General features: G+C 33.4%; 3 protein-coding genes across 6 annotated transcripts; 2 read left to right on the top strand and 1 right to left on the bottom strand.

Annotated features, from left to right (window-relative positions):
- The first annotated feature begins 150 nt into the window (after positions 1–150).
- LOC138937008 (G2/mitotic-specific cyclin-B-like) lies at positions 151–3,205 on the top strand. The gene is made up of 5 exons (XM_070302854.1): positions 151–403; positions 1,054–1,650; positions 1,784–2,023; positions 2,129–2,247; positions 2,319–3,205. Exons 1-5 carry the CDS (start codon positions 374–376, stop codon positions 2,578–2,580), a joined length of 1,248 nt encoding a protein of 415 aa, XP_070158955.1. The 5' UTR covers positions 151–373; the 3' UTR covers positions 2,581–3,205.
- Positions 3,206–3,489: 284 nt separating this feature from the next.
- On the bottom strand, positions 3,490–9,095 carry Elp1 (elongator complex protein 1). The gene is made up of 13 exons (XM_070303189.1): positions 9,043–9,095; positions 8,386–8,883; positions 7,822–8,250; positions 7,235–7,738; positions 6,937–7,151; positions 6,427–6,836; positions 5,233–6,340; positions 4,923–5,116; positions 4,576–4,840; positions 4,340–4,476; positions 4,085–4,239; positions 3,949–4,012; positions 3,490–3,862 (listed from the first exon to the last, which is right to left on the bottom strand). Exons 2-13 carry the CDS (start codon positions 8,836–8,838, stop codon positions 3,801–3,803), a joined length of 3,996 nt encoding a protein of 1,331 aa, XP_070159290.1. The 5' UTR covers positions 8,839–8,883; positions 9,043–9,095; the 3' UTR covers positions 3,490–3,800.
- Positions 9,096–9,701: 606 nt separating this feature from the next.
- LOC138937179 (ubiquitin-conjugating enzyme E2 N) lies at positions 9,702–12,161 on the top strand. Of its 4 annotated transcripts, none has more exons than XM_070303178.1 (3): positions 9,702–10,081; positions 11,353–11,612; positions 11,918–12,161. In XM_070303178.1, the coding sequence occupies exons 2-3, from the start codon at positions 11,368–11,370 to the stop codon at positions 12,126–12,128; spliced, it is 456 nt and encodes a 151-aa protein (XP_070159279.1). In that variant the 5' UTR covers positions 9,702–10,081; positions 11,353–11,367; the 3' UTR covers positions 12,129–12,161. The 4 variants fall into 4 exon arrangements, with proteins under 4 accessions (XP_070159279.1, XP_070159282.1, XP_070159280.1 ...); XM_070303181.1 differs by lacking the exon at positions 9,702–10,081 and adding an exon at positions 10,482–10,663; XM_070303179.1 differs by lacking the exon at positions 9,702–10,081 and adding an exon at positions 10,482–10,773.
- Positions 12,162–13,471: the final 1,310 nt, after the last annotated feature.

Here is a 13,471-nt window from a genome sequence, read left to right as displayed (position 1 = left end):
CATATGCGTTACCCACTGAGAACATTCGTGAACATTGGCTATGTAATTCAATGTCCATGTTTCTATGTTCACAGAGGGCGTATTGTTTTCAAGGATCACATAAAACCGGGCTGTGAGCAGTGACGTCTCTCATCTCTCAGGCTTCTTTCTGGTTTGAACGACCATCGCGATTTGCTGCACGCGCGGATTGTCCGACTCACCCCTCTGGCCCCGGAGGCGCCACCGAGCAAACAAATTCAAATCGAGAGAAGACGTTACTGTATGAGTCCAAGTTTTGTATGACCTGTGTTGCTTACTTCTCGGAGGAAACGGCGATACATATTATTTTGGCATCACGAAAATAGCAGTTTCCTTTACGTGAACGTGATTGACAATGGCGACGAGAAATCGGACCGCAGTTACGGTGAGTAAATGATTTATATACAATGTAGGAAAATACTTAAATATTTCCTCTATAATGGAGGTCATTCTTTGGCGGTCATAAGAGCTAGACATCTTTAAATACCCCTCGTATTCTTTTAAACTTGTTTGCCACGTTTCGGTGAACCATTTCCGCTTCTTTAGCATCCCAACAATGATCCTTTGATTTTCCTGAAATATAAAAGTTGCCTTATTATAAGATTTCCTCCAAATTATTTCTGGGATATTTCTTCTCTTTTCCGCGCGCCTTCGATCATCCACGAATGAGATATATTATGGAAAGTTCATGAATTAAGAATGTTAAATTCAAGCATTGATATTCTATCGTTTTATTGAGAAATCTTCATATTTTTATAAAAATATATAAAAATGTATTTTTATAAATGATACTTATATATAAATGTGACTCACAAATTCATATCATTGTTTCATAATGATTATTTTCTTTCTCACAAGTGTATGTTATTTCACCCTTCTCTATTGAAAATGATGCTTTTGCCATGTGTAGAATATCGATTAAAATAAAAATATTGCATTGAATGAGAAAATATATACATATTTCTCTACATTATAAAAATCCTTAGAATATAGTATTTTAAATTTTATCTTTAGGATTTTTCTTTTATGTTGCAGATGAACCATACAAATCAAGAGAATATCAAAAATGTAAAATCTTCAATTATTGTATCAGCGAATACAAAAAGAGCAGCACTAGGTGAAATAAGTAATAAAGTTAACACATTGAGAGGTGCACAGCCCATAGATAGGACTAGCTTATTGCAAAAGAATAAGAAGAAAGTGGTAATACCAAAGCGACAAGTTGTGAAACCAAATGTATCTGAGAAGCCAGTGCAAGTTGTACAGGCAGTTATTTCTGTTGTGGCTAAAGTAGATAATGTCTCTAATGCAGCTACCATACCAACAACTCCCGTTAGTCAAAAGCGAAGAGGAATAAAGTCATTTTCGACAGATCTATTAAAATTTGAAGATATTGACGAACAAGATAAAGGAAATCCTGTTTTAGTTTCTATTTATACCAACGATATACATGAATATTTAAGGACATTAGAAAGAAAGACCCCTATTATAAAAGGATTTCTATCAGACCAGGAAGTCACTCCCAAGATGAGGAGTGTGCTGGTAGATTGGTTAATCGAAGTACATCAACAATTTCGGTTAATGCAAGAGACATTGTATCTCACGGTCGCAATTATCGATCGTTTTTTACAGGTATAACTGATTATTATTAGCGTGTCACAGAAATGGTGCAGTACATTTATCCTTTCAATCTAAAAAAAAAATATTAGTATAAGTGTTTTTCAGTCTTTAATGTTACATCTCGATATACACTTTATTGTTGCAGTCTTTCAAAACCATAAACAAAAAGCAATTACAGCTGGTAGGTGTGGCAGCTATGTTTATCGCTAGCAAATATGAAGAAATGTATTCGCCGGATATAAGTGACTTTGTATACATCACAGACCAGGCATATACTAAATTAGATATATTGGAAATGGAATTACTCATAGTGAGAACCCTAGATTATTCGTTCGGCCGACCATTACCGTTGCATTTTCTTCGAAGATACAGCAAAGCTGGGAAGGTATTACACATTTGCTGAAACATTTAAGCTTTAATTTGTATTATCATAAATTATATTTTATTATAGAGTATATTAGTCTATATAAATCATGTCATTTATTTTAAGGCACTTCCTATACATCATACAATGGCCAAGTATTTCCTCGAACAAAGTTTGGTTCACTATGAAATGTGTCATTATCCACCTAGTCTCATTGCTGCAGCAACAATCTATCTAGCATTTTTGTAAGAAATAGCATATTTCATTGCATATCTCGAAATATCAATAAATAATAAACAACATTTTTCTTTTTCAGAATTATTGGTAATGATGAGGAAGATGAAAGCAAAGATATCTGGACAGACACTCTAGCATACTACAGCACCTATTCTAAGGACGATGTGTTACTTGCAGTGCGTGATATAGCTGCCATGATAATTAATGCAGAAACAAGCAAATATCAAGCTGTGAGAAAGAAGTACGTCCATGTAAAACATATGAAAATTAGTGTTCGGCCAGAGCTTAAGTCGCCAATTATGCTTGCCATTGCAGCAAGAAGCAATGAAACAGAATTATAATGGAACAGAATAGAATTTATATATATTTGTGACATTATTATATGATATTGAGATTATTTTCAATAAGATACTTGTATGTCATATCAAATACATAATGAATCTAATCATGAATATTATAGTTCATGAAAGCAAAAAAAAAGAGAGAGAGAGAGAAAGAGAGAAAGTGAGACCGCATCCTTCAAAAGATAAAGCAAATTTTATCATAAAGTGATGAATTATTGTATTTGATGCACAAATTTTTCTTATTGGATTTATTCTCGTTCAGTCACAAAGTAGCGAAAAACAGGACGTATTTAGAGATTTATATACAAAAGTTTGTTATGATTAGCACGAAAATTTAGTCAGGTTTCACTGATGGACTTTATTTTGGACTGCCATAGTTAAACTAGGTATAGCAGAAATCATAAAAATGCATCTTTTATAATGAAATATTAAATAAAGCTTTTAGTTTTTATTCATAACTGATTATAAAAATATTTTAATTTTGATATACGTCCTACACATACACACACACATACAGATACTTTTAATGTCACCATATAGAAATATGTAAGTATTCCAAAATATATACTTCATTTTTTATGCTTTTATATTAATATTTTTCTCAATTATAGTCTTTCTTAATTATTATGGAAACCATTTAAGTTTTTTGCTTGCTACTTTGAAATATAAATTGCATAAAAGTTATGTTCAAAAATCGAATATAAGAATTTTTGGAGATTATTTATGAAATTTTTATTAATATGGTGATATAAAGTTTATACTTTAATTATACACATTATATTACTATATATCCTCTATAATATGTATATAAAATAATTATTGTGTAAGCATATTTGCCTGAAGAAAGATAAAATTTTATATCGTTAGTTAAGTAATCCAAATTTTAATAATTCCAAATTAAAAATGAATGTTTAATATATACATGACAAAATTTCAAAATTAAATACCTAAATGGCCGCTATATATATTTAGGCTTTATTAGTTACAAATTATAATATCATAATGATACGTTACTATAACTATACACATATCTTTGTAAATAAATAACTAAATTAATATAATTTTTTTGCATTAATTAATTCGAAGGGTCTTAATTTCTTTTATTATGCAGTAATATATAAAACCTCCTTTACATTGATATACTTAATTTATAACATATTTCTCAACAGACCTGTTGAGAATAGGAAAGTGTGTTTAAACTTATTTTTAAAAAATTTTTAAAAAATACTTAGAGCACAGGATGTTGCATCAATTTCAGGCGGATGCGTTATGTATCGTTCTGAAAAACAAAAATTTTTAAAAAGACATAAGGAAACAGAAGAAATGTAACAAATATTCTAATGTATTCCACACATGAGCACTTACCTACTAATTTAATAGGTGCAGTAATTTCTTGAATTTGTGCCGGTGTATAAATTGTCATTTTTTCCTGTTAATAAGTTAAAAGCTGTAGAGCACAATTTTCGTAAATCGCTGAGGAATATTTCTAATAATTACTCACCACCTCGGCTAAACTCGTCGGGGCTGATTTGTCCCAAATTTCTGATTTACTATTTTCCACCAATTCGAAGAAATTATTTATTTCAATATAGAGTTTTTCCGCGCATTCATCGAATTCGAAGCGTATCAATGCCTGAACAAGTCGAAACCATTCGTCTGTAAATGAAAAATATGTCATTAACATATTCAGCGTTTATCCAACCATATGTTCCAATAATGTAAGGTCATTCATTATATATTGTTTCTATGAACAAACCTCTATTTTTATATACAATAGTAATAATCTGGTAAAGGACATGTATTAAGCCTAAATCTTCAAACATACTGCCCTCCTTTAAACTTAAAAGTTTTCTCTCTTGCTTCCTGCGATTTTTACTTGATCGATAGCTTCTCCTAACAAAAAAAAGAGAGAGAGAGAGAGAGAGAGAGAAAGGAACATTTATAAATGTCTTATTTTATTAAATTATAAAACGCGTATAAAGAGAAATATACCTGGAAACTGTAGATGTTCGCGATTTTTTACTTGAAACAGAATCTGCGATGCTACTTGTTTCGCTAAGGGAGTCTATAATTTCTTCGCCGAATACCGGTTCGTCATGACAGATCGATTCGTTAGACGGCTGCGTTTGTCTTGCGCTTATCTCTGCTCTTACTAATGCAAGGCGTGACTTATGCCTGAGAAAATCTTCCTTAAATTTACTCAATTGCAACATTACATGTTCTGCATGTTCTGTTACTCCAGGTTTAATATGTGTCTCTGTAAAAATAATAAACGATTCAAGTATGTGTGTCATAATGTATTTAAATTTTCAGTTTGCTTGCTCTTATTAATCACTAACCACACAGATCTAGACGTTGAACATCTTGTGTTATCCTTATGGCACGTTTCCAAATTCTTCCCTCACACAATAATGCAACAGCTTCTTCAGCGTCGTTTAAGTAATCTTTTAGTATTGTAGCTGCATCCTCGTAATTTCGCTCTGCTCTTAAACGTTTTACTAGCAGTTCATAAAGTTCGTGTAAATCTGTAGAACTAAAGAAACAGTTTAATTCTCACATAGTGTAAAACAGCACATTATAATTGTATTAATTCTGATAATGATAAAGTAAAATGTATGTGTATATAAAAATAAAAAGTTACATCTTTACCTTAATTTCATTTCTCTCGATACCGCGATTGCATCCTGCCAATTTTCACCTAATGTGCTAAACGCTTTTAAAGCTCTATCGAGATCGCCACTTCTATAAAACATTATACCAGCTTCTTGATATTTTGTTTTGCTTAATAAAAATTCTCCATAAGCTCGAGCAATCTTTTTATACTCCGTACTACCTTTCTTAAATAATTTCATTGCCTTTGAATATAATTTCTGATTATGTACTAAATTAAAACATTCCTCAAATTTAATCGAATCTCTGGATATATGTTCGAGCGCCGATTGATAACGTTTAAGATGCATATCAATGGAATATTTCATGTAATCTTCATTTAGTTTTTTCAAACTATTTAAGAATGGAATATATTCCTTGGGATCTTTTGACGATTTAGAGGCTACAAACATTGCCAGTTCGAAATCATACATGCCTAATGCAGTATCATATAAAATATCGATGTTGACAAAATGTAGCAAATATTTCAGCGCATCTTCGGCAGATGTGGGAGAAGGAGATTGCGTTGACTTTTGTAAATCCTCCAGTATCTTGACTTGTTTTACTTTACTAAGTGCTTTTTCTAAACCTTGTTTTTCATGATTTTTCACTAAGCTCACCAATATCGGTTGTATCAGATTAGCCGCGTTATGTCGTCTTTCCATAATATCTCTCAATAATTTACAAATGTCATTTACCTTGTTCATTTTGATTTCGTTATTTCCCGATATCGTAACCGAGCGTACAGAACGGTTCGGATAACAATTTGCGTACATCGTGCTAGTGACGTCTTCATTTTGCAACTCTGAAAGAAACAGACTTAACCAATCTGGTTTCGCGATTTCTTCTATAAACTTTTCTGCGTTATCCATAAATAGTTTCGGATCGTGATCGTATATAAGATTCAAATTTATACGTTGTTTCTTCATTATGTCAAACGCTGTCCGATAACTACAGTTATCGAGATGAGATTTTAATATATGCAACGATAATGCCCTTGGTTCTATACATTCTAAATTTCCTCTAGGCATCTGCAAAATTGTCTTAGAGTCTTGAGATATCGCTGCTATTATATAAGAATCTTTCTCTAGTCGTCTGATATAAATATCTGTAAAGAAATTAAAAAGTTAGAGGAAGGAATATAATAATATATATTCATGAAATAAAATGGATTACAAAGTTATAAAGATTTACTTGTAAATGATATCTCGTTATTGCCATTTTCCCAAGGTCTGACAGTTAAATCATGTTTACTTAGCTGCTCCATACCGCTCTCGTTTAATGGAACACAAATCAATGTATGTTGCTGTGTTGTAAGAAGCAAAAAATCGGAATGTACATAAAAACTCGTAATGTTCTTAGCGATTTCCTTTCCATCAATTGAGAAACAATTTGTGCAAGACAAAGCAATGATAACGTCTTTTGAATCAATTTTTATAACTTCCACTTGATAGCTTAGTTCTCTTAAGAGTATATCTGTCGGATCGAGTTCATCTGCATCTTTGGTATATTTGAATATTGTCCGATTTACTATTATGTAAGCCGTATTTGCATCGAGAGAAGGAATTATATATTCTATCAAATTATCTACGGCATAAAATTTCCTATAGGAAAAAATTTAAGTTTGTGTATGTTTTCATTAGATGCATACGATATTGTGTATATTTTATAATATAATTCATAACGAAACTAAAAACTACATACCGTATCGGTAAAATACTGTTTTTTATAGAATGTATTTTGTCTATAGACAAAACACACAAGAGATTATGTTTATCTATAGTTGTAGAAAACAACATAATATCTTCTGCAAGCCATAAAAAATGATGCATAGTATAAATACATTTATCAATTCCTGTTATGTCTAAAATTGAACAATCAATATTGTATGACTGTAAAGCTTCGTATTCTGATGAAGCCTACAAAATGTAATAAATTATATATTGCAATGAATAAATTCTACATATATTAGTTTATATTACTATTTTGGTACAGTGATTACCGTTATTCGCTTGAAAAACGTCAAACTGTTATCGCACGATATGGTGCAAAACATATTACTATTTATCAAAGATGTTTTATCATTGATATTTGGTGCAAAGGCAATAGCATTTACTGGTTCTTGAATCTGTAAAGATTGATGGGACAATGGCGGTGGAACGATTCCGTTTCTAAAACCAGTAACTAGCGTTTTGTTTCCATCAATAACGGCAATCACGGTATTGTCGTCTATAGTTTTTCCTCGACTATGATTCACGCACCAATTAAAAGAACAAAACATAAGTTCTTTTGATGATAGAAGAATCAATTCTTTTTGATCATATCTTCCTGTAGTGCTCCATGTTGCGTATATCAATGGATTGTCTATAGAAAAAACAATGGTCTGTTTGAGATACCAGTGACAATTATTCTCTGTCCATAATTGCAGTATTGTATTGAACATTCCCGACTGTTCGCAAATGATAGCTAAGACATCTGAATTTGGTGACCAAAGTAAATCTTTCACCTGCAAAATACCTATTTAGAAAAATTTGCAATTACACAAGGCAATCTGAAAAGAAAAATTATATCTTTCAATATTAAATGTACCGTTACTTCTTTCGGTGCAAATGGAAGTGGAAAATCTGTATATTTGAGGCCGTTTTTTTCGAAGAGTGCAACCACATGTTTATTGGCCAATCTTTGGGTTGTGGCAATTAAATTTCCCAATGGCCGCCAAGCCAAACATTCTTCTAATCCGTTAGTTGGTTCACTAGTATAACATAAAGTACCCTCTCGATCGAATACTTTAAACTGTCGAATTTTCGTTAAAATATGCAGAAAACTGACAGCGAATAGAGCACCGTCCCCACGCCAAGTGATTCGAGGACGACCGTCGTCGAGTTCATTTACATTCAGTTCCTCTGGTTTAGCTTTAGCTGCTGCTTTCCCTGCCGAACCATGAAACTGAGTCTCTTTTTTGCCCCAACCAACAGTAACAAATTGTTTCTCTCCAAAATCTTCCGAGTATAAATCCACCTATAATATTTTATATATAGATATTATAATTTTTTATAATTACAAAATTATATCAGTTATATAAGTTATAATTGTATATATATATATATATATATAAAATAAAATTTATTTTTGTAAAGATACATAATACATTACCTCTGATATTACTTGAAAATCAGACACCATGGTAATCACAGTTCCTGTACATGTTACAGCCGTAATGATCTCATTATCTGGACTAAGTTTCATACACTTTAGGCCATTACTAAATGTAGTTATCTCTTGTCTAAAATTGGTTTGATCTAATATATCCAATCTGGTGATAGCACCACATTCATACGCGCAATACAACTCCTGCATTGTAACGCAATACTCAAATCCAACAACCTTGGAGTTTTCATATCCGTCAAAATTTATATTGGTAATATCACTGTTATTCTCATTTGGTATTATATAAATCCGATTGTCAAATAGAATGTATACACTGAGATCATTTGGATCGATCGCACAATGTACACATTGCAAAGGTTCATTATTATTTTTTACAGTGATATCTTTCATAAATTCGATATTCCGGCGTCGTAGCTGATAAATCGCTAAGTTCTTCATGACTTTCGACGGTGTCTCACTTATTTATATGTTATAATCTTGAATCTAAAAAAGATATCTATATATTTTATCTGTATATTTTAACGATAAAACTCAACATGTAAAAATTATAGAAAAATATGAAAGATATTATGTGAGAGATATAAAAAATACATCTCGATATAGAATATATTTTACATGTATACACACGTGTGTGAAACTAACCTTGTTAATCATTCACCATAAGAATTACAAGTATGCAAAGAACCAACCCGACGCGTCTCGCAAGAAGGTCGCGTCGGAGATGATGCAATAAAACAGACGTTCCGATTCGCTACCTCGTCTGATTGGCTACTCAACGCATGACACGTGACGCGCTTAGTGGGAATTTCCCCTTATTGGAGGATACCTTATTTTAACAAGGCTTCCTTGATTCATATTGGTTGCGTTCAGCAGAGAAAACTGCTCAGTAGCAATCGAACGTGATTGGCTCTTACTTTTAGAACCAACAAATCAACGTCGAGTGTTGACAAGATGATAACTGAGCGCTCTCTCTGCTAAACGCGTCCAATGAAACCTTAAGGTTTTCTTTCAGAAGAAACTTGTTCTCTAGGAACTTTTGGTAATTTACGGTTAAAAACTTGAATTATGCCACTGCCGCGAAATAACCTAAGGCCGGATTCACACCTTGGCAGAAAAGCAGAAGCCAATCAGAACTCGTGCTAAAAAAGTAGAAGCCAATCAGAACTCGCGCTGAAAATAAGCAGTATATTCTGCTTTTTTTTAGCGCGAGTTCTGATTGGCCTCTGCTTTTCTGCCAGGGTGTGAATCCGGCCTCACTCCTCGACACTCGGTCTAGAAATACTATATCTATGGTGGGATGGCTAACTTTGGGAAGGTGCTGTGAAGTGTGAAGGGGCTAGCGCGACCAGGCAACTGACCAACCACCGTAGCCGCGGGTGGAAATTAAATTAGCTCTCCTCCGATCGAGTTGTGCACCGCGGGTAACACATCCCGTGAATCCCACCGGCCGGTTTCTCCTTCGAGAGGTCGGCTGCGAGGCCGACAACAGTCAACGACGACGGCGGTGGCGGCTGGCTAGTGCAAACGCCAGTATAACGCGGTGGCGTTACCGTTGGAAAATCGACGTCGACGAGGAGGACGTCCCGAGGCTTCGGGAAGAACGGCAAGAAGCGGCTGCAGGGGAAAACTGCCGGACGACTCGCGCGAGAGAAAACGCGACTGCGGATTTATAAAGAGATTCGTACGTATCGCGGACGTGTCGATCCGTACGGTGCTAATGATGCATCTTAGATCGCCGATAACAACGACCCGGAGAGAGCCCATCCTTTCTTCTGCCCCCAACCCTTCCCCCCTCTTAGACAGTTTCGCGACTCCCTTTGTTTATGCAGATATCGCGGGTATATGTGTGCGTTCTACTTTCGAGAGATAAAAAAATATTCCCAGCCAAAGATCCTATTCTTCTGTTCATCTCAAATTTATCGCCCGCGAAAGGATTCCCTAGGACTCCTCAAGACTTCCGTCCATCGACGAATCCATCTGCTGAGGTCCCGACATTTGGACCCGCACGCATATACACGCATATCTACTCTCACGCGTGAAACTGCGCGCTCGCGAGCGCGCCTACCGTACACGCACACATGCGCGCGCACAACGCGTGTTCTATACGTGTGTATGTAGTACGTGCTCCTCTCGGTGCGGCAAGCTGTCATCAACGCTGTCAATTCTCAGCCGTTCGTCCGTTCGTCCCGACGAACGAGTGTTTGGAAAAGAGATTATTGATCTCCGTCTCTCCACGATATATGCCAAGATATCCGAATATCCGGTTTGTAGATCGCAGTGCGAAATGATCGCACGGCGCGGCCGTGAAACATTGTGTTTTGTGTAGAAAGGGTGGGAGAGACGGAGAGAGAGAGAGAGAAAATTCTCGATGTGGTATGCGAGAGATGCTGTCGACGTTGCTCGATTTTTTACGTCAACAAGTCTATTCTCATTTGTAGTTTAGCATGAGGTGTTTCTGTAACAAGAAAAGAAAGGTTGCATCTGTTAATATGGTTATTCTTTTTTAGAACGGATAATACAAATATTTCATTAGAGTTTTAAAAGATGCGGATAATGTAAAATTAATTCATTGTTACTATTGTCCATGGATCGAAATTTGTATTGCAAATTTTATCAGAGGGAGAAACTTGCTTCGAATTACTACATGAATTGTTAAAACATTGATAATAGACAAAGTTTACAAAAAAAGATAGCAGAGTGTACTATTTCATTGTTTTGATATAAAGTTTCTAAACTCGAAAGAGATAATGAAGAAATCAAAGAATTTTCATAAAACTTCAAGAGTGAAAAGGATGGCAAAGCGCAAGATTTACAGTTGATTTCAGACAAATTTCTTCAAAAGATTTTAATTCAAAATTTTTTCTTTTGCCAAAATATTTTGTGTATTTTGCATATCTTGTGCCTGTGTAAAGTTAACCTTTAATAAATTTGTATATTTTCTTCCCCTTTCAGATCTTTGCATAAACAATGGCAGCGTTACCACGGAGGATTATTAAAGAAACTCAAAGATTAATGCAAGAACCAGTTCCTGGTATTAGTGCTGTACCAGATGATACAAATGCTAGGTATTTTCATGTAATAGTAACGGGACCTGAGGATTCGCCGTTCGAAGGCGGACTGTTTAAGCTTGAATTGTTCCTACCTGAAGATTATCCAATGTCTGCACCTAAAGTTAGATTCATTACAAAAATATATCATCCAAATATAGACAGGTAAAGAGAAAAAATTATAATATATATACTTCAATTATCATAGATGTACAAATTCGTCATTATTGAGATTTCTGGCTATAATTTTATTTACTATGCTTTATATGAACTACAAGAACAAACAAAGTGTCTTTGATAAATATAAATTTGTTTTTTTAATGATAGGCTACACAGTATTAACAAGTAGTTAAAATTGCTTATGTATATTTATATATAAAACGTATCGGTTGAGATAAAAGCGACAAAGACAAATAGTTTTTCTCAAAATATCCTGTTTACGAAATATAATTATTTCACTTTACCTGCAGATTGGGCAGGATTTGTTTGGATATTCTCAAGGACAAGTGGAGTCCGGCACTTCAAATCAGAACAGTTTTGCTGTCTATACAAGCGCTTCTAAGTGCGCCGAATCCCGATGATCCTTTGGCAAATGATGTAGCTGAACTTTGGAAGGTCAACGAGAGCGAGGCGATACGTAATGCCAAAGAATGGACTCGAAGATACGCTATGGACAACTGATCTCAGCCTTGTCAGATCGCCCACGACAAAGCAAAGCGATATTCCTACCTTTACGTTATTCCTACCTTTCCCAGACTTTTGATCACCATACCCGCACCAATTGCGTATCCGGCACCTGTGTCCACAATTTTGCTATAAAAATAATAAAAGTTTTATAAGAGTAAAACAGAATGGATATTTTCTATATTATGGGGGAAACGCGAAGCACTGTTGAATTTATTCAATTGCTCATTGAGGAATATCTTCGTAAATATCTTCCTACATTGAAATATTGCGAATCTCTCTTTCTGCAAGAAAGGAGGGGACAAGTTTCCCTTCGTGAGAAGACGCGATGAGATATGTTACAATATACATATAAATTTGAAATTGTATTAAGCAAAAATATGCTATATACAAATCTTATATTGCTATTCTGTGCGATATGCAATTTATACTTTTTTTTTCTTCTTGGTGTATGTTATTTAAAAGTGGAATTGAAAGGTTTATGTTATTCAACATATGGATTCTCTTAAAACAAATTTTTATTGTATATATTAACTGGTTATATATGTATATTTTTCTCTCTTTCTCTCTCTCTGTCTAGTACATTATAGATTTAAATATTATTCCATATTTAGAATAGAGAGAGAGAATGGCACAAGATTGATGAATATAAAATTATACTTGTAATGTAGCTATTATTTATCACATGTCTTATCGATAATATATTAAAGAAACTATAAACGTTTTTTCAATCTATATAAACTTGAATATTTAATTATTTTATTTGGAGATGTATATAGAATACTATGAAACTTTTAGGTTTTCGAAATATATAATATATAATTTCAAAATATATAAGAAAAAATATATTCCAATATTTTTGGTTTTTACTCAAATTTGTTGGTTATATAAGTGAATAAAAATCATCCATTATTATGTCAATACTAATTGTCTATTAGTCTATTATAATTGTGTTTAATGTGTAAATATAAGTAAGAAGAGTAGAAAAAGTCTTTATTGTGTATCTTACAATAAATAAATTCTACTTATCGAGATGCGATTATACGTAATATAAAATTTCTGCATAGGAAAAAATAAGATTTCTCACATATAAAATTATTTTATGAGGAATGCTTACATGAATCACAGTGTAAAATACATAGGAAAAGGTATACATAAGTACTTTCCATTTAATGAGTAAAATTAGCAATTGTAACGAGAATATGTGCGAAAAATATCTAAATTGATATATATTGCATATTATAATTAAATAAATAAATAGCGAAAAAAATAGAAACATACAATATCTGTAACAAAACAATGTGTGGCAAAGAAATAATATATATATTGATAGAAATCTA

Source organism: Polyergus mexicanus, unplaced genomic scaffold (genome assembly GCF_030449975.1).
Source record: "Polyergus mexicanus isolate NDT 795.1 unplaced genomic scaffold, iyPolMexi1.0 SCAF_10, whole genome shotgun sequence".
Taxonomy (NCBI): Eukaryota; Metazoa; Arthropoda; class Insecta; order Hymenoptera; family Formicidae; genus Polyergus; species Polyergus mexicanus.
This window is presented reverse-complemented; position numbering and strand designations above follow the sequence as displayed.